Below are 20,953 nucleotides of genomic sequence, written 5' to 3'. Positions count from 1 at the left end.
CTTTGGGCATTTGTTTTTGTGACGCGGTTGAGTTCTGTTCTTACTAGAGGTCGACCGATTATGATTTTTCAACGCTGATACCGATACCAATTATTAGAGGACCAAATAAGCCATTACTGATTAATTGGCTGATAAAAAAAAAAGGTTTTATTTGTAATAATGACAATTACAACAATACTGAATTAACACTTATTTTAACTTAATATAATACATCAATAAAATCAATTTAGCCTCAAATAAATAATGAAACATGTTCAATTTGGTTTAAATAATGCAAAAACAACGTGTTGGAGAAGAAAGTAGAAGTGTGCCATGTAAAAAAGCTAACGTTTAAGTTCCTTGCTCAGAACATGAGAACATATGAAAGCTGGTGGTTCCTTTTAACATGAGACTTCAATATTCCCAGGTAAGAAGTTTTAGGTTGTAGTTATTATAGGACTATTTCTCTCTATATTATTTTTATTTCATATACCTTTGACTATTGGACGTTCTTATAGGCACTTTAGTATTGCCAGTGTAACAGTATAGCTTCCGTCCCTCTCCTCGCCCCTACCTGGGCTCGAACCAGGAACACATCGACAACAGCCACCCTCGAAGCAGCGTTACACATTGCTCCACAAAAGCCGCGGCTCTTGCAGGGCAAGGGGAATAACTACTCCAAGTCTCAGAGCAAGTGACGTGGTGGTCTCACGGGGCTCTACCTGCGATAAACCTCCAGGTAGACGCCACACTTCCCAGGAGTCACGTGTATCCCCTGTCACAGGCGGAGACGGCGGCTATGGAGACATGTCTCCGAATCTCTGCGTCAGGGGTACATTTGGTCCTCCCCTGACGCTCCCCTCACCCGCATCCTCGAGTTTCTTTTTTGTGAAGGAGGGAGGTCTGAGCCCGTGTATTGACTATCGAGCCCTAAACCAGATCACTGTGAAGTACAGTTACCCGCTACCTCTCATAGCCACGGCGATTGAGTCAATGCACGGGGCGCGCTTCTTCACTAAACTAGACCTCAGGAGCACTTACAACCTGGTGCGTATCCGGGAGGGAGACGAATGGAAGACGGCGTTCAGTACTACCTCAGGGCATTATGAGTACCTCGTCATGCCGTACGGGTTGATGAATGCCCCGTTAGTCTTCCAAGACACTTTTCTTTTTTTTGCACTGAAAAATAAAAAATAAAAACTTCTAGGGAGAAATGCAGGTTTTATCTAATTGAACAACAAAAAATATGATCTACATGATCTGTCTCTGTGTGTAAAATAAAGTGGTTAATGGGAACCTAACTCACAGCTAAAAAAAAATCAAAATAGCAATCCAATGTTATTTGTTGCCTAAACTTTACTGCAAATGCCACTTAAGTCTTGAGAAAAAAACAATACACTAATATTGCAGTTAGACATGACAGCCTTTATAATAGAATGCTTGTGACCACACAAACATAAATATTGCACTTGGGAAAAAAACATCTTAATGTAGAAAAGAATGAAACAAACATGCATTCTATTTTTTCTCTATTTTATATATATATACACACTATACTATAGACATCGATCAAGTGCACAAGGCTACATGTGTGCAAAAATAACGTTCACTAAATTAAAAAATATAAATATAATCCCCCTCACTCACACACGTGTTACTGTCAAGTTCAACACAACAAAAACAATATATTTGGGCTACACTGCAAATTATACACTTTCTGCCTGTGGACATCTGTTCTACAATGTGTTTGAACAAAAGTGAGAAAGAGGGAAAGTGTGTGGTGGTGGTTTCACATCTATAGTGGCATCCAGCTTAAGCCAGGCCCAGCTCCAGCTCCACTTGATCCCTGAATCCACTCATTTTCACCTAATTCTCTCATTCCAAAAATTAACCACATACTGTAGAGGGAAAACATGAGTTAACAGATAGTGGTTTGTTCGATAGCTAGTTAACATTTCACACAGATTTCCAGGGTCCAGTAAGCAACTAACGTGTTATAACTTGAACGGCAAGGAGTCGTATACCAGTTAATACTATAGCGAATTAGTTAGGTTACTAATGTTAGCTCTGAGAGTAAACCGTTTCCTTTGCTTGCGCCTAGTTTTTGTTTTAAACTTTCACCTTTTATGCATTGCTGCAAAGTTTATTTTATAGCTATGGAATCAGTTTCATTAGCAGTTGACATGATGCAAGCAGTTTTCAACAATTAGCTCATTTGCTTAGTAAGAAATGCCTCCAGTCTGAGTGATATAAGGAGACGATATAAAAAATGGATGCGTGATGAAAACGTCCCTTTTCCTCGACACACCGGGTCAAGCAGGAATATCAAAGTGTTGTTGTTATATTGCCTTTGCTCGGTGTGAGCTCTAGAAAACTAGATTCATTTGTTTATGTAGCTACAACCATATTACTATTTGGTGTGTTCAGTTGCTTATGCTGTTACTGGTATGTATACACTAGCTGTATATCTGCTAGCTAGATACAGTAGCTAATGAACTTGCTAGCTAGATGGTACACTGACAGTGTTTGTATTCAGTATCTAGTTTCTAGCTAGCTACTTACAAACCTCAATCAACAATGGCTCTGATTATTTAGAGCCATGTTGACCCACACACACGGACATTCAGTTTCTTAGCCTCACCCTTGTGAAGTCAGTGTCATGTATTCTAGCTAATATTGTCACGCCCTGGTCAAAGTATTTTGTGTTTTTCTTTATGTTTTGGTCAGGCCAGGGTGTGACATGGGTTTTTGTATGTGGTGTGTAGCTTAGTGGGGTGTTCTGGGAGAGTCTATGGCTGTCTGAAGTGGTTCTCAATCAGAGGCAGGTGTTTACCGTTGTCTCTGATTGGGAACCATATTTAGGCAGCCATATTCTTTGGTTGTATTGTGGGTGATTGTCCTTAGTGTCCTGATGTCCGTGTTAGATGTTAGTTGACACAAGTATAGGCTGTTTTCGGTTTTCGTTACATTTATTGTTTTTTTGTAGTGTTTGCATTGATTCGTGTTTACGTGTGTTTTTTTCTATTAAACATGGATCGCAATCTACACGCTGCAGTTTGGTCCAACTCCTTCACCACACCTAGAAAGCCGTTACAAATATTTTCATTAGATAATGTTCTGTGTTGGTTTTCTCTGTTACTTTTTTACAACCCTCTAACACACCCCAATCAACCTGGTTCTGATGATTTAGACCGTGATGATGCCCTTGAGATGGTTAGTGTCAGGTGCACAAACACACGCACACACACATTTGTTTTTCTATCCTTGTAGGGACTTGAGACCTAAACTTGACCCCAAAAAAACATGTTCCCTAGCCCTAAACGTAACCCTACTTGCCTTGCTGAATTTGCTTGTCTCCGACATCTAAATATCTCTTCAAAGGGTTTTTGGGTAATCCAGCCCTGACAGCTGTCTCTCATTTCTTTTGTGATGAATGGCAAAATTACTTAGGAAAGCCACGAAGACACAAATTGCTCACATTGTGGAATGTCCTTCATCAGAGAAACAAAATGTTTTAATTTTGTCAATACCTTTGAGGCACCTTCTGCGAGATACACTGGAGAACCATAGAATAGATATTTTGAGGAAAACGGTGAAGGAAGAAGAATATGAAATCGAGGATGTCATGGATGGAAAGATGTACCAAACATTTCTGAAAGAGAAGAGGCTATCTGCTGATGATTTAACATGAACCTGGAACTGTGATGGAGTACCCATTTTTAACTCCTCAAATTACTCAGTTTGGCCCCTTCCAATTTACCATAAATGAACTGCCTTACATACATTGGAAAGAAAATGTGATGGTTGCAGGACTTTGCTTTGGCCCAGAAAAATACAGAATGGATACCTTTTTATTGATTAATGTTGCGATTTAATCCCATAACTTTGGAGAGAGAACAGTGGGATTCTGAAGAGGACAAAGGTCTTCTCCTTGATTTGTTCCTCAGATGCAATTGCCAGGCCAATCCTTCATTACTGTAAGCAATTCAATGGTGAATATGGTTGTGACTGGTGCTTGCACCCCGGTAAAGTTGTCCCCAAAGGCAGAGGATATGTAAGATCCTTACAGTCAACAACTCCAAATTGAAAGATCACACAATCAATTTAAGTGATAATGCATTTCACGCTGCTCGCACTTACATTCTGTAAAATGGTGTAAAGGGGTTGTCAACACTGTTTATGCTTCTGTTGTCCAACCGAAGAGACAGAACTTGTAGAGTTATGCCGAGGAATGCATGTGGTCAGGCACAAAACCAAACACAATGTTGAACAACGGAAGCAAAAACAGGATACATGCAACTGTTTGAATCCACGGTACATAGGTCGACAAATTACAGAATTAGACTCTCGACTGCCAAATCTCAAGCCCCCAAAGGAAACCACAAGAATGCCGCGATCACTGCATACAAGAACATTCTGAAAAGCATCGGAGTGTTGTGGATTAATTCTGTTTTATTCAATGACTGTTCTGCCATTCAGCATGCATATTTTGCTTCAAGGATCTATTTCACAGCGTGACCTTAGATGAGCTCACATTTCTTTAGTCATATTTGTCAAGAAAATGTTTCTTTCAATTGTCATCAGCTAATCCACCTTACTGATAGTGTACTGAATTGGAGGCATATTAAGGCAATGTCATCTTTTACATTTGAGGGTAACAATGGGAGTCTGAAATCTCTTTTCCATGGGACGCAGTGCGTTCCATAACGAATTTGCCAGCTTTTCTTTCTTTGGCAAGTCATTCCCAAGCGTCTTAGTGTTGTAGGATTTCACCCAGAGTTAGAGTTCGGTATATTCCTTACATACCTTGCAGACAGGAGACTGAAAGGAGAAAAAATCTCAGGCTCCCTCAACACTCTTGGAAAATCTGTACCTCTTCACCTCACAGCTTGTGTAAAACTTGCTGTAGAATAACTAATTACCGGATCTGCCTCGTCCCAGCCTGTGGAGACATAAGGCCGATTCATTTATGAACAGATTGTTTATCACACAACTTAACTACAAAATCTCAGAAAAAAAGGGATAATACCTCAGTCGTGTTAAAAAATGGACGTTGTGGACAACTGCTGTTATTTTTCTTTGTTAGACTGAATTGCATTTGTCAAACAAACTGCTTATGTCAACCTGTTCCCATTGTTGTGATTCAACCATATGTAATTCTAGCTGACAGCATGTTCATCAACCGCAATCTAGGCATCTCATCATCAAAAAAAGTGTGAAGTTGAGAGGTCGAGACAACAAAAAAAAAGATATCAAGTGTAAATGTATTTATGTGGGTTGCTGGCTTGTCCCTCTGCCAAACACTTATGAGAGAGATTAGTTATGGCTGTTTTTTTAGTGAGCTGGTTGATGTTATTGAGCTGATTTGATCATTAGAGCTGATTCTCATTTGCAATGGTGACCTGGCCAAGAAAAGCATCAACATACCTTAGTTCAGGTCCGTCCAGTGTGAGGACATGTTAGGGACGGGCAGCTTCCAGGTAAAACGCATGCATTTAGTTTTGAGGAATAGTTGGAGATCACAGAATGTGTGTTGTATGTTACATTTACATTACATTTAAGTCATTTAGCAGACGCTCTTATCCAGAGCGACTTACAAATTGGTGCGTTCACCTTATGACATCCAGTGGAACAGCCACTTTACAATAGTGCATCTAAATCTTTTAAGGGGGGGGGGGGGGGGGATTACTTTATCCTATCCTAGGTATTCCTTAAAGAGGTGGGGTTTCAGGTGTCTCCGGAAGGTGGTGATTGACTCCGCTGTCCTGGCGTCGTGAGGGAGTTTGTTCCACCATTGGGGGGCCAGAGCAGCGAACAGTTTTGACTGGGCTGAGCGGGAACTGTACTTCCTCAGTGGTAGGGAGGCGAGCAGGCCAGAGGTGGATGAACGCAGTGCCCTTGTTTGGGTGTAGGGCCAGATCAGAGCCTGGAGGTACTGAGGTGCCGTTCCCCTCACAGCTCCGTATGTCATTGAATCTGTGTGATTCTAATAGTATCACACATTGATAACTTATCAGGGACATACATCAGTGATGCAAGGGCCATCACTTATATATTGTAGTGTACATGTTAACCACATGTCCAGTAAAAAAATATGTATTTAAAAAAAATATTTAAAAAATTAACATTAATATTACTGGTCTGTTTTTACTAAGATGCAACGTGTTTTTAATGGATGTAATGTATTGAAAGTATCCATTCCAAAAATGCACACTACTTTAAAAGTAACCTGGCTATACCCATGTTGGCATATAAAATAAATATTGGTTGGCTTTCTGTTTTTGCTTGCAGGAAATGTTTTGGCTTGGATCATTTTCATCACCTCAACTAGAATACTATTACAAACCCGACAGGAATAGCCTTCAATAACTTCAGGGGAATACTACAAAAAATAATGCAGGAACACTATTTCAATTCATAAGAATACTATAGAGATACTGCAGAATATTTATACCATTGAAATCGTATTACCATTGAAAGTTATTATAGGTCAAAAAGACATACTATAGAGACTCCTATAATCATTCTATAGTATTTTCATGGCAAAATAATATATCGTAGCATACTATAAGCTATTATTCAAAACATAGTTTCTTATAGGAATGCTATAGCACTTTTTCGTAATGTGTCGAAAGCGTTCCACAGGGATGCTGGCCCATGTTGTGTCAAGTTGGATATATGTACTTTGGGTGGTGAGCCATTCTTGATACACAGGAAACTGATGAACATGAACTGTTGGGCTCCTACTACCATACCCTGTTCAAAGGCACTTAAATATTTTGTTTTTCCCATTCATATTGTAACGACCCTGGGTTTATAAGCGCGGAAATCGACTCTGCTATGTACTATGAATAGCACACATACACAATCCATGTCTCAAAGCTTTAAAAATCCTTCTTTAACCTGTCCCCTCCCTTTCATCTACATTATTTGAAGTGACATTAATAAGGGATCATAGCTTTCACCTGGATAGTCTGTCGTGGGAAAAGTTGTTCCGAATGTTTTGTACACTCACTCAGTGTCGTTTACATGTTGTCAACAATCTAGGCCAACCCCCGTCGATTTTGTTGCTTAACAAACAACCCGTCTGTTGGAGAAGCAGTTTCGGCCTATACTCATATTGTACTCTTTGATAAAACCATCAACAACCTTCTCTGTTGACCGTCAGAGATCACGTGATAGACACAAAAGCGTCACATACATTAGCCAAATTAATCGAAGGCCAATAAGCACCTAGCTAACTGTCCCATCCGAAATCGTGGGGGTAAGTGTGGACGTAAGATTTTTGAAAATATTCGAAATGTACTCATCCATGTCAAAACATAGACATCAACTCAAAGATCTGAATACAGAATGAGAATTATTGTATTGACACTCGTGCCTCGTCCTAAACAACGTTTGCAATTATGTTATTTAGCTAGCTAACGTTGTATAGCTTGTTAGCGTAGTCAGAGAAGACGTTCGTTCACGGTGGCTAACGTTAGCATATCGACTTGTTCCGCTCGAGCTGAGATTTATCAGTGCATCATGGTCATGCAGGGTTGTAAATGCAACAGTTTTGTTTTGGTACATTGTCGTAAAAATAAGTTGTTAGGTACTGGACCAAGTGTGACGCGAAGCCTCGTGAAAAAGTGCTGTAGTTCGCTAAATATAGGGGGTAGGCGGTTTGACTGGACTTATTGCATATGTAACTATAGCACGCTATAACTGCAGCAAAACGGTGTATACAGTTGGACCACTTCCATAAGTCAACAGTAGGCAGGTTTCTATTGGCCCAGGTTTATTCGACAAAAATGTCGCAAATAAAATCATTGCAACTTGTAATGGAAACGATAGATATAATGGCCGTTTTTTAAAGCTGAACAACATTTGTATTCGTATGACCGGTGCGTTTTTCTTTAATAGAAATTTCCGTATTTGGAGGGGGGGGGGCTGGTCCAGACTCAAGGTGTCATAAATATTGATTGGTTTCCTTAAATGAACTGTAACTCAGTAAAATCGTTGCGTTTATATTTTTGTTCAGTATATTTTCTACGCAAACGTTCGAATTGTTGCTCCAAAAAAGTCCCGATGATGTGTTGACGGAGATGGCAGCATCCCGACTAGCTTACGAAACTCTCCACTATTTTGTTTGTTTATGTACTATTTTTTTAAACTATTTAGCTCAGAAATGGTTTTATGTCATTACATACACCTGGAAATAACTATTGGATATAAAGAGCGGCGGTACCTCACCAGAACTTCCCTGAAGCGAATCCTTTGTTTTCTCTCCCTAGGGCAATTTAATTTATTCCAGAGTAGGGTTGCACATTTTGGGGAATATTCAGAGGTGGAAACTTTCCGTGGGAATATATGGGAATTAACGGAAATGTATGCAAATTAATATTAATACCATTTTTAATGTAGATTTTTTGCATTGGATATATTTACCATATCATATGGAGACAGAAACATAAACATTTTAATTTATCATAAGTAGACATAATTGCAAATTATTAAATCCTTCCAATAGAAATGTAAATAAATAAAAAATAGTTACGAATTGAACTGTAATTAAATTATTTGACTCTCCCGAAAACGTTTTCAACATAAAATGATAGTCTAGAAATGAAAGCTTTGGTTGTCTTCCTCGGGCTTACATGCCTTCTCCCTGGACCTCCTCAATGTCCACCTCTTCAACATCAGACTCTGAGGCCTCATCTTCACTGTCACTTTCCAACCTTGTTGATGATGGCTCGCTGTCAGGCTCAAAAAGCCTCAAAGTTGCCTGGATGGCCACCAATTTTTCAACCCTTGTATTGGTCAGTGGGCAATGCAGTATGGATTTCTTCTCTTACATCTGCACGCAGAGTCTGAACATCAGACAGGATGGCATTTTCTCCCTCAATTTGCACAATGGCTACTGCTATAGGTTTCAGGAGATTCAGGCTGGATCCTCTTGATGGTGCTGTCCATATCGGCAGACTGTGATATGGCCATTTCTTGGAGAGACTCCTTCCCCTCCAGGAGACAGGAGAGATGGTGACATCAACACCACCACAACAGGGGTTGCTGGGCAGCTTCAATGTGGTGCTCTTATTCTTCTCACTTTGCTTGGTGAGGTAGATTGCTGTTATAACTGGATGACCCTTCACATACCTAACCATTTCCTTGGCTCTCTTGTAGAGTGTATCCATTGTTTTCAGTGCCATGATGTCATTGAGGAGCAGATTCAATGCACAAGCAGCACAGCCAATGGGTGAGATGTGAGGGTAGGACTCCTCCACTTTAGACCAAGCAGCCTTCATGTTCGCAGCATTGTCTGTCACCAGTGCCAAAACCTTCTGTGGTCCAAGGTCATTGATGACTGCCTTCAGCTCATCTGCGGTGTGTTTGTTGTCCCTTGTGTCTCTGCTATTGTAGAATACTGATTCAGGGGTGGAGATGATGTAGTTAATTATTCCTTGCCCACGAACATTCGACAACCCATCAGAGCTGATTGCAATACAGTCTGCTTTCTCTAGGATTTACTTGACCTTCACTTGAACTCTGTTGAACTCTGCATCCAGCAAATGAGTAGATAAAGCATGTCTGGTTAGAGGGGTGTATGCTGGGTGAAGAACATTCAGAAATCCCTTCCAATACACACTGCTTGTGAGCATCAGAGTTGCATACAAAGCTCGAGCAAAACATGAATCAGCATTTCCCTGACTACGTTCCTCCATTGAGTCAAAAACACTTCTGATTCCAGGAGGACCATGAGCTGTTGCAAATCGATAAGGTGTCTGATTCACCATTTCCACATCGAATAGAAGTAGAGGGACTTTAGTCAGAGATTGCTTGTTGTGAGCGCTGAGGGAACTTTATGCACTTGGCCAGATGATTCTGCATTTTTGTTGCATTCTTCACATATGATTTGGCACAGTATTTGCAAATGTACACTGCTTTTCATTCTACATCAGCTGCAGAGAAATGTTGCTCTACATCAGATAGTGATTTTCCTGTAAAGATTAGAAAACCCAAATACAATTCCATGTACAGATAAATAGTCAAGCAGTTAGACTAAACAACTCCTTTGTAAGATAAATGTTTTTAAATGAAACAGGTGAAAATGTATGGAAACAGGTGAATTAACACTCCTCAGTTAGCTGGCTCAATCAAGCTAAAACCCACATTGTAGCAAAAACTAACTAGCAAATCAAAGTGTATTTGTCACGTGCGCCGAGTACAACAGGTTTACTACTTACAGTGAAATGCTTACTCACAGGCTCTAATCAATAGTGCAAAAAAGGTATTAGGTGAACAATAGGTAAGTAAAGAATTAAAACAACAGTAAAAAGACAGGCTATATACAGTAGCGAGGCTACATACAGACACATACAGAAATGGTTAACAAGTTAGAAATGATTTAAACACACTTTGATGTAGGCTACTATTTACTACTTAACAAAAAAATCATGTATATCATATAAAATATATTCACCCCACCCAGTATGGTAATCAAAACTTACCCAAAAGCATGTAGCCCTTGGCTCAGACAGAGTAGGGCTCAATAGCATCTCATTAGTGTGCAAGATCTTGAGAATCAGCTGTACATGTGATGGAAGAGCGCACTGCACATGTGATAGAAGAATGCACTGTGCATTCAGAGGGTTGCAATTCCATTGAATTGGGGATACTTTAAATTAACCAAAATATGCCACAAGACCTAGAATTGCCTTATGTGTGTCCCACAAAAAAATATTCACTGTTATAAGCTAACTTTTTTGATGAATTTGCTTAACCTCTTGCCTCTACTTGGGCCAACTAGAGCTCTGGAAATGCAAATGCGCTACGCTAAATGCTAATAGTATTAGTTAAAACTCAAAAGTTCATTAAAATACACATGCAGGGTATCAAATTAAAGCTACACTCGTGAATCCAGGCAACAAGTCAGATTTTTAAAATGCTTTTCGGCGACAGCATGAGAAGCTATTATCTGATAGCATGCACCAATACACTACAACACAAAAGCACAGCAGGGGACGTAAACAAAATAATTAGCATTTCGGCGTTACACAAACCGCACAATAAAATAGAAAACAGTCATTACCTTTCACCATCTTCTTTGTTGGCACTCCTAGATGTCCCATAAACACTATTGGGTCTTTATTTCGATTAAATCGGGCCATATAAAGCCAAGATATCGTTATATGTAGACTGTGTGATAAACGAAAAAAACAGCGATTTCACAACGTAACGTCATTTTTTAAAATTCAAAAAGTAGACGATAAACTTTCACAAAACACTTCGAAATACGTTTGTAATGCTACTTTAGGTATTAGTAAACGTTAATAAGCGATAAAAATCATCCATAGGCGATGTCAAAATCATTAGCTGTCGTCTTGGAAAAAATTTCACGAGAGAGCTCTTCCGGAATGATCTGGGCGGAGACCGGAGGTAAGTGGTGCCCCTGTTTCGGTTCAACCAAGAATCAAAGAGGATTCAATTCACAAGACTCTAGACAACATGGGGATGCTGTGGGAGTTGAATGCTCGGTCTTATCTAATTCGGCTCACTGTTAACAATTGCTGGAAGTGGCGCAAGGATATTTATTTCCATTTTCTGTGATCAGGTTTTCCTGCGCTTTCCGATGTAACGCATGTTATGTAATAGCCACAGTCGTGATTTAACCAGTTTTAAAAACGTCCGAGGGTTTCCTATCCACACATTCTAACCATATGAACGTACTATATTCCTGGCATGAGTAGCAGGGCGCTGAAATGTTGCGCGATTTTTAACAAAATGTTCAAAAAAGTAGAGGGTAGGAGCAACTAGTTCACTTCCCATTGGAACATTTCTGGAAAAAATCCAACCCGTAGCAACCCTTTCCATAGGCTGACCCAAAACAATGCCGGCGGAGGAGAACTACTCAAGGCTGTCTTCTGGTCTGACCACCGTTCCCAAGTATTTTACTCGTTAACAACACCTCTTCGCCAATCCTTAACACTGGGGCCCTACAAGGTTGCATGCTCAGCCCCCTCCTGTACTCCCTGTTCACTCATGACACTCCTCCAACTCAATCATCAAGTTTGCAGACGACACAACAGTAGTAGGCTTGATTACCAACAATGATGAGACAGCCTACAGGGAGGAGGTGCGGGCTCTGGGAGTGTGGTGCCAGGAAAGTAAGGAGATGATCATGGAAACAGTAGAGGGAGCACCCCCTATCCACATCGGTGGGACCGCAGTGGAGAAGGTGGAAAGCTTCAAGTTCCTCGCATGGTCCACTCACACAGACAGTGTGGTGAAGACTCTTCAACTTCAGGAGGCTAAAGAATTTCGGCTTAACACCTAAAACCCTCAAACTTTTACAGATGCACAATTGAGGGCATCCTGTCGGGCTGTATCACTGCCTGGTATGGCAACTGTACCGCCCACAACAGCAAAGCTCTCCAGAGGGTGGTGCTGTCTGCAGAACGCATTACCGGGGGCAAACCTTCCGCCTTCCTGGACACCTACAGCACCCGATCCCATAGGAAGGCTAAAAAGATCATCAAGAACATCAACCACCTGAGCCACTGCCTGTTTATCCCGCTATCATCCTGAAGGCGAGGTCAGTACAGGTGCATCAAAGCTGGGACCGAGAGACTGAAAAACAGTTTCTATCTTAAGGCTATCAGACTGCTAAACAGCCATCACTAGCACATCTAAGGTGGCTGCCTATAGACATAGATTAGGAATCAATGGCCACTTTTAGGAATGGATCACTAGCCACTTTAATAATGTCTCCGTATCTTGCATTACTCATCTCATGTGTATAAACTGTACTCTATACTATTCTACGGTATCTTAGTCACTTTAATTGTGTGTAAATATTGCATCACCCATCTAATATGTAAACCCGGCAAAAAAAAGAAACGTCCACTCACTGTCAACTGCGTTTATTTTCAGAAAACTCAACATGTGTAAATATGTGTATGAACTTAACAATATTCAATAACTGAGAAATAAACTGAACAAGTTCCACAGACATGTGACTAACAGAAATGGTATAATGTGTCCCTGAACAAAGGGGGGAGGGTCAAAATCAAAAGCAACAATCAGTATCTGGTGTGGCCACCAGCTGCATTAAGTACTGCAGCACATCTCCTCCTCATGGACTGCACCAGATTTGCCAGTTCTTGCTGTGTGATGTAACCCCACTCTTCCACCAAGGCACCTGCAAGTTCCCAGACATTATTGGGGGGAATGGCCCCAGCCCCCACCCGCCGATCCAACAGGTCCCAGATGTGCTCATGGGATTGACATCCGGGCTCTTCGCTGGCCATGGCAGAACACTGACATTCCTGTCTTGCAGGAAATCACACACAGAACGAGCAGTGTGGCTGGTGGCATTTTCATGCTGGGGGGTCATGTCAGGATGAGCCTGCAGGAAGGGTACCACATTTTTATTTTATTTTTTATTTTACCTTTATTTAACTAGGCAAGTCAGTTAAGAACAAATTCTTATTTTCAATGACGGCCTAGGAACAGTGGGTTAACTGCCTGTTCAGGGGCAGAACGACAGATTTGTACCTTGTCAGCTCGGGGGTTTGAACTTGCAACCTTCCGGTTACTAGTCCAACACTCTAACCACTAGGCTACACTGCCGCCCCATGAGGGAGGATGTCTTCCCTGTAACGCACAGCGTTGAGATTGCCTGCAATGACAACAAGCTCAGTCCGATGATGCTGTGACACACCGCCCCAGACCATGACAGACCCTCCACCTCAAAATCGATCGCACTCCAGAGCACAGGCCTCGGTGTAACGCTCATTCCTTCGACGATAAATGCGAATCCGACCATCACCCCTGTTGAGACAAAACTGTGACTCATCAGTGAAGAGCACTGCTGTCCGGTCCAGCGACAGTGGGTTTGTGCGCGTAGGCAACGTTGTTGCCGGTGATGTCTGGTGAGGACCTGCCTTACAACAGGCCTACAAGCCCTCAGTCCAGCCTCTCTCAGCCTATTGCGGACAGTCTGAGCACTGATGGAGGGAAAGTGCATTCCTGGTGTAGCTCGGGCAGTTGTTGTTGCCGTCCTGTACCTGTCCCGCAGGTATGATGTTCAGATGTACCTATCCTGTGCAGGTGTTGTTACACGTGATCTGCCACTGGGAGAACGATCAGCTGTCTGTCCTGTCTCCCTGTAGCGCTGTCTTAGGTGTCTCACAGTATGGACATTGCAATTTATTGCCCTGGCCACATCTGCAGTCCTCATGCCTCCTTGCAGCATGCCTAAAGGCATGTTCACGCAGATGAGTAGGGAGCTTTCTTTTGGTGTTTTTCAGAGTCAGTAGAAAGGCCTCTTTAGTGTCCTAAGTTTTCCTAACTGTGACCTTAATTGCCTACCGTCTGTAAGCTGTTAGTGTCTTAACGAACGTTCCACAGGTGCATGTTCATTAATTGTTTATGGTTCATTGAACAAGCACTTGAAACAGTGATTAAACCCTTTACAATGAAGATATGTGACGTTATTTGGATTTTTCTGAATTATCTTTGAAAGACAGGGTCCTGAAAAGAGGCTGTTACTTTTTTGCTGAGTTTATATACTGTATTCTATACTATTCCACCATCTTAGTCCAATGCCACTCTGACATATATGTAAATATATTCTTAATCATTCCTTACTTAGATTTACGTGTATTTTGGATATATGTTGTGAAAATGTTAGATATTACTTCAAATCAAATTTCAAATCAAATTTATTTATATAGCCCTTCTTACATCAGCTGATATCTCAAAGTGCTGTACAGAAACCCAGTCTAAAACCCCAAACAGCAAGCAATGCAGGTGTAGAAGCACGGTGCAGTAATACTTGTTAGTTATTACTGCACCGTCGGAGCTAGAAGCACAAGCATTTCGCTACACCCGCAATAACATCTGCTAAACACGTATGCAACCAATACATTTGATTTGAACTTTAGCTAGGTGTCTAACATTAGCTAGGTTAGGGGTTTAAGTTTAGGAGTTAGGTTAAAGGTTTAGGGGAAGGGTTAGCTAGTATGCTAAGTAGTTGCTAAGAAGTAAGTGTTTGCGTTTTCGAATCTCATCACCATTTTAACAAACTTTGGTTGCTAGACGTTTGCATTATGTACCTACCTATCCACCCCGACCAACCACCCTCCTATCATATTTGCCTTAAGTAACTTTCTGTCTTATGTAACCATGCCCAAACGTAACATATCATACTAATTTGAGTGTCCTGGATGTATGTTTTACAATGTTACGCCTAGTCTGAGACCAGGCTGGTTTTTCAGCCTCTCTCTCCACCGTGTCTCAAACAAAACACATTGAAATGGCTTTCCTAGTGCCAAGACAGTCATGTCAACCAAGTGTCAATAACTGAATAACATGTGAATTACTCAAGTAGTTAACACTAATAGGACATGGTTGTCTGTCTGTTGCCACTTTTGGCAGGTATTGTTGTGACGCCACATCACACCAGCAGCACCCTTTGTGGCTTCTAATATTGATGATTGATGCTGTCTTTTGAGCAGCACTGTAAAGGGTGAGACACAAACACTGCCAATTGTTGACCTGTTCTTCTTCTCCTCTTGTTTTTCCAGTGTTTAATCACCAACTCATAGAACAGACCGCTATGGCAGAACCAGATGTACAATTTAAGGTGAATCTTTGACGATTTACAAGTAGCCCATTATTGTAAATAAGAATTTGTTCTCAACTGACTAAAATAAAATACAGGTGTCATTTGGAATTGTTCCATCGTCTAGCACTAACCAGTAGTACATTGGTGTTTAGTTGCTATTACCTTTAACAAATGTGTTAATTAATTACTGTCCGTGTTTCAGCTAGTGTTGTGTGGAGATGGAGGCACAGGAAAAACCACCTTCGTGAAGAGGCATTTAACGGGAGAGTTTGAGAAGAAATACGTTGGTGAGTTCCTTAGAATCCAGACAGTCCTCCCTCCCTCTTCTCTCTCTCAGCTTTACATACCTCTTATTTGCCGTCTTCTGCTTCTTCTCCTTCATAACCCCACCATACCTTCAATCAATAATCAAGACTTAATTCTCTCTAGAGGGAAATTGAGTTTGCAGGCAAGGGTAGCATGATGAACAAAATATGCTATCCATACAAGAGTTGAAACCCTTCTACATCCCTGAACCATGGCTGACCTGCCCTTCGCTCCCCCTCCTCTTTCCCCTGTAGCGACTCTGGGAGTAGAGGTGCACCCCTTGGTCTTCCACACCACTCGAGGCACCATCAAGTACAACGTCTGGGACACAGCCGGCCAGGAGAAGTTTGGGGGGCTCAGAGATGGCTACTACATACAGGGTACGTCACATTTGTGTGGGTCACATGTCTGTTTATTGTAGTACATACAGAGTAGGTCACATCCTGACCTCAGATCTCTACACGATCTTACCCTCTGGTGCAAAATGACTCGGATGATTACGGGCACCACACATTTAATGATTATCTGAAACACTCAATCACTCTCCCCCTTCTACTTTTCTGTACCCTACCTCTCTCCAGCCCAGTGTGCGATCATCATGTTCGACGTGACATCTCGCGTCACCTACAAGAACGTGCCCAACTGGCACCGTGACCTTGTGCGTGTCTGCGAGAACATACCCATAGTCCTGTGCGGCAACAAGGTGGACATCAAGGACAGGAAGGTCAAAGCCAAGAGCATCGTGTTCCATCGCAAGAAGAACCTTCAGGTAACCGTGGCAACCCAACGCACACACTTTTAGAAAGTGTTTTGTACCTGCCAACTACCACACCTGTCTGTACAAGTCTATATTCCTCAGCTGGAGTGTTGTGTTTCTCCATTCCTGGTTCATTTTTTTTTTAGATGTGTGTGTATATACACTGCTCAAAAAAATAAAGAGAACACTTAAACAACACAATGTAACTCCAAGTCAATCACACTTCTGTGAAATCAAACTGTCCACTTAGGAAGCAACACTGATTGACAATACATTTCACATGCTGTTGTGCAAATGGAATAGACAACAGGTGGAAATTATAGGCAATTAGCAAGACACCCCCAATAAAGGAGTGGTTCTGCTGATGTTTTGGTCACTTTTGAATGCTGGCGGTGCTTTCACTCTAGTGGTAGCATGAGACGGAGTCTACAACCCACACACGTGGCTCAGGTAGTGCAGCTCATCCAGGATGGCACATCAATGCGAGCTGTGGCAGGAAGGTTTGCTGTGTCTGTCAGCGTAGTGTCCAGAGCATGGAGGTGCTACCAGGAGACAGGCCAGTACATCAGGAGACGTGGAGGAGGCCGCAGGAGGGAAACAACCCAGCAGCAGGACCGCTACATCCGCCTTTGCGCAAGGAGGAGCAGGAGGAGCACTGCCAGAGCCCTGCAAAATGACCTCCAGCCGGCCACAAATGTGCATGTGTCTGCTCAAACGGTCAGAAACAGACTCCATGAGGGTGGTATGAGGGCCCGACGTCCACAGGTGGGGGTTGTGCTTACAGCCCAACACCGTGCAGGACGTTTGGCATTTGCCAGAGAACACCAAGATTGGCAAATTCGCCACTGGCGCCCTGTGCTCTTCACAGATGAAACAGGTTCACATTGAGCACATGTGACAGATGTGACAGAGTCTGGAGATGCCGTGGAGAACGTTCTGCTGCCTGCAACATCCTCCAGCATGACCGGTTTGGCGGTGGGTCAGTCATGGTGTGGGGTGGCATTTCTTTGGGGGGCCGCACAGCCCTCCATGTGCTCGCCAGAGGTAGCATGACTGCCATTAGGTACCGAGATGAGATCCTCAGACCCCTTGTGAGACCATATGCTGGTGCGGTTGGCCCTGGGTTCCTCCTAATGCAAGACAATGCTAGACCTCATGTGGCTGGATTGTGTCAGCAGTTCCTGCAAGAGGAAGGCATTGATGCTATGGACTGGCCCGCCCGTTCCCCAGACCTGAATCCAATTGAGCACATCTGGGACATCATGTCTCGCTCCATCCACCAACGCCACGTTGCACCACAGACTGTCCAGGAGTTGGCGGATGCTTTAGTTCAGGTCTGGGAGGAGATCCCTCAGGAGACCATCCGCCACCTCATCAGGAGCATGCCCAGGCGTTGTAGGGAAGTCATACAGGCACGTGGAGGCCACACACACTACTGAGCCTCATTTTGACTTGTTTTAAGGACATTACATCAAAGTTGGATCAGCCTGTAGTGTGGTTTTCCACTTTAATTTTGAGTGTGACTCCAAATCCAGACCTCCATGGGTTGATAAATTTGATTTCCATTGATAATTTTTGCAGGTTTTCCTACTTATAAAGCATGTAGAGGTCTGTAATTTTTATCATAGGTACACTTCAACTGTGAGAGACGGAATCGAAAACAAAAATCCAGAAAATCACATTGTATGATTTTTAAGTAATTAATCTCTCATATATATTGAGAGATATGACTATACCTAATCAAGACTCTCTCCACCTCCTCATCAGTACTACGACATTTCAGCCAAGAGTAACTACAACTTTGAGAAGCCCTTCCTGTGGCTGGCCAGGAAGCTGGTAGGAGACCCCAACTTGGAGTTTGTGGAGATGCCTGCCCTCGCCCCCCCGGAGGTTGTCATGGACGCCTCCCTGGCCGCGCAGTACGAGAACGACCTTAAAGTGAGTACACACACGCATGCTGAAAGCGTACACAAACACACATGCAGGGGACCCGCATGCAGAACACACACAAATGCAGAAGTCGCACACGCCGTACACACACAGGCTGGGTCAGTGTTTAATGTGTTCTTTATTGAAATTGTATTTATTTACATCAGGAACTTGCATACTAGTATTTAGTTTTACAGGTGACAAAAATAATGAATACACAATTTTTACTCACACCTCCAGGTGGCCGCAGAAACAGCGCTCCCAGATGAAGACGATGACCTTTAACCTGTGACCTCTCTGGCCTCTTCAGTGTTCTGGGGGTGTGGCCTATTGCAGACCTTGACCTTTAATTGTACAAGCCCCCCCAATGTTTTGTTTTTTTGTGTTTCAAACTGAAAATGTGTCTCTGGTAGCGTGAAGATTTTAGTAGAGACAAACAGGAGTAGAATTTCACACTGGTCACAGTAGGCGTTACACACACACACACATACAAATGAAAGACTTTGTTCACTCGCTGTACGATACTGACTAAGGGTGATATGAAATCACACTAAATAAAAAGTATTTGACTATAAACTATTTGCTGTATCAATTCATGTGAACAAAAGGGCGCGTGACTGGAATTTAGCAAAAAGCACATTTCACTTCCTTGTGGGACTACCTGACTGATTGTTTGACAGCATTTTATTCTTCAGAGGTGCCTGTGGTGTGGTTGACCAGGATTGAAAATGTACTGGTTCCACAACAAAGTTGTATAGTAAATACCTTAATACATATTTGTGTACAATAATCCATTTGTACTATTTGTAATATACAGTGCCTTCAAAGTATTCATACCTTTTGACTTATTCCACATTTTGTGTTGCAGCCTGAATTCAAAATGGATTTTAAATCCTTTTTTTATTTCTTACCCATCTACACACAATACCCTGTAATGACAAAGTGAAAACATGTTTTTACATAAGTATTCAAACCCCTGAGTCAATACACCTTAGAATCACCTTTGGCAGCGATTACATAAATACAATATTTGCGCATTTTATTCTTTTTTGAATTCTTCAAGCTCTGTCAAGTTGGCTGTTGATCATTGCTAGACAGCCATGTTCAAGTCTTGACATGGATTTATTTAGTGGATTTAAGTCAAAAAATAAAGCTAGGCCACTCATGAACATTCAATGCCGTCTTGGTAAGAAACCTGTGTGTATGTTTGGGCTTGTGTTTTAGGTTATTGTCCGGCTGAAAGGTGAATTTGTCTCCCAATGTCTGGTGGAAAGCAGACTGAACCAGGTTTTCCTCTGGGATTTTGACTGTGCTTAGGTCTATTCCGTTTCTTTTTATCCTCCAAAACACTCCCTATTCCTTGCTGATAACAATGCTTGAAAATGTGAAGAGCGGTACTAAGTGATGTTGTGTTGGATTTGACCCAAACGTAACACTTTCTATTTAGGACATGAAGTTCATTTCTTTGCCACATTTTTTTCCATTTTTACTTCAGGGCCTTTTGCATGTTTTGGAATATTTTATTCTGTGCAGGCTTCCTTCTTTCCACTCTGTCATTTTAGGTTAGTATTGTGGAATAACTACAATGTTATTGAAACATCCATTAAACTGTTTTAAAGTCACCATTGGCCTCATGGTGTAATCCCTGAACGGTTTCCTTCCTCTCCGGGAACTGAGTTAGGAAGGACGCCTGTATCTTTGTTATGACTGGGTGTATTAATTACATTTTGGCTGGTGTGTTAATAACTTCACCACAGGAGGTTGGTGGCACCTTAAATGGGGAGGACGTGCTTGTGGTAATGGTCGGAGTGGAATAGGGGGAATGGTATCAAATGCATCAGGCACATGGTTGCCATGTGTTTGATACCATTCCATTGGCTCCATTCCAGACATTATTATGAGCCGTCCTCCCCTCAGCAGCCTCCAGTGAACTTCACCATGCTCAAAGAGATATATTTAATGTATTTTTTGGGGTAAACATTTTTTGAGACCAATCTACCAATAGGTGCTATTTGTGAGTCATTGGAAAACCTCCCTGGTCTTTGTGGTTGAATTTGTGTTTGAAATTCACTGCTCTACTGAGGGATCTTACAGATAATTGCATGTGTGGGGTACAGAGATGAGGTAGTCATTCAAAAACCATGTTAAACCCTATTATTGAACACAGAGAGAGTGTATGTAATGTAACTTGTTAAGCACATTTTTACGCCTTAACAAATTTAGGCTTGTCTTAAAGGGGTTGAACACTTACTCAAGACAAGACATTTCAGCTTTTCATATATATATTTTTTGTCAACCTTTCTAAAATATAATTACACTTTGACATTATGGGGTATTGTGTGTAGACCGGTGACACAAAACCTCAATTTAGT

General features: G+C 41.9%; 1 protein-coding gene across 2 annotated transcripts; it reads left to right on the top strand.

Moving 5' to 3' along the window:
• The first annotated feature begins 7,073 nt into the window (after positions 1 to 7,073).
• Positions 7,074 to 20,203, top strand: LOC115145774 (GTP-binding nuclear protein Ran-like). 2 transcript variants are annotated; one of them, XM_029687287.2, is made up of 7 exons: positions 7,074 to 7,255; positions 15,549 to 15,607; positions 15,792 to 15,876; positions 16,150 to 16,275; positions 16,477 to 16,664; positions 18,420 to 18,590; positions 18,822 to 20,203. In XM_029687287.2, exons 2-7 carry the CDS (start codon positions 15,581 to 15,583, stop codon positions 18,864 to 18,866), a joined length of 642 nt encoding a protein of 213 aa, XP_029543147.1. In that variant the 5' UTR covers positions 7,074 to 7,255; positions 15,549 to 15,580; the 3' UTR covers positions 18,867 to 20,203. The 2 variants fall into 2 exon arrangements, with proteins under 2 accessions (XP_029543147.1, XP_029543146.1); XM_029687286.2 differs by having other exon boundaries at positions 7,075 to 7,243.
• The last annotated feature ends 750 nt before the right edge of the window (positions 20,204 to 20,953 follow it).

Source organism: Oncorhynchus nerka, linkage group LG18, assembly GCF_034236695.1.
Source record: "Oncorhynchus nerka isolate Pitt River linkage group LG18, Oner_Uvic_2.0, whole genome shotgun sequence".
Classification (NCBI taxonomy): domain Eukaryota; kingdom Metazoa; phylum Chordata; class Actinopteri; order Salmoniformes; family Salmonidae; genus Oncorhynchus; species Oncorhynchus nerka.
Note: the sequence above shows the minus strand (reverse complement) of the source record. Positions and strands in the feature narration are given on the sequence as shown.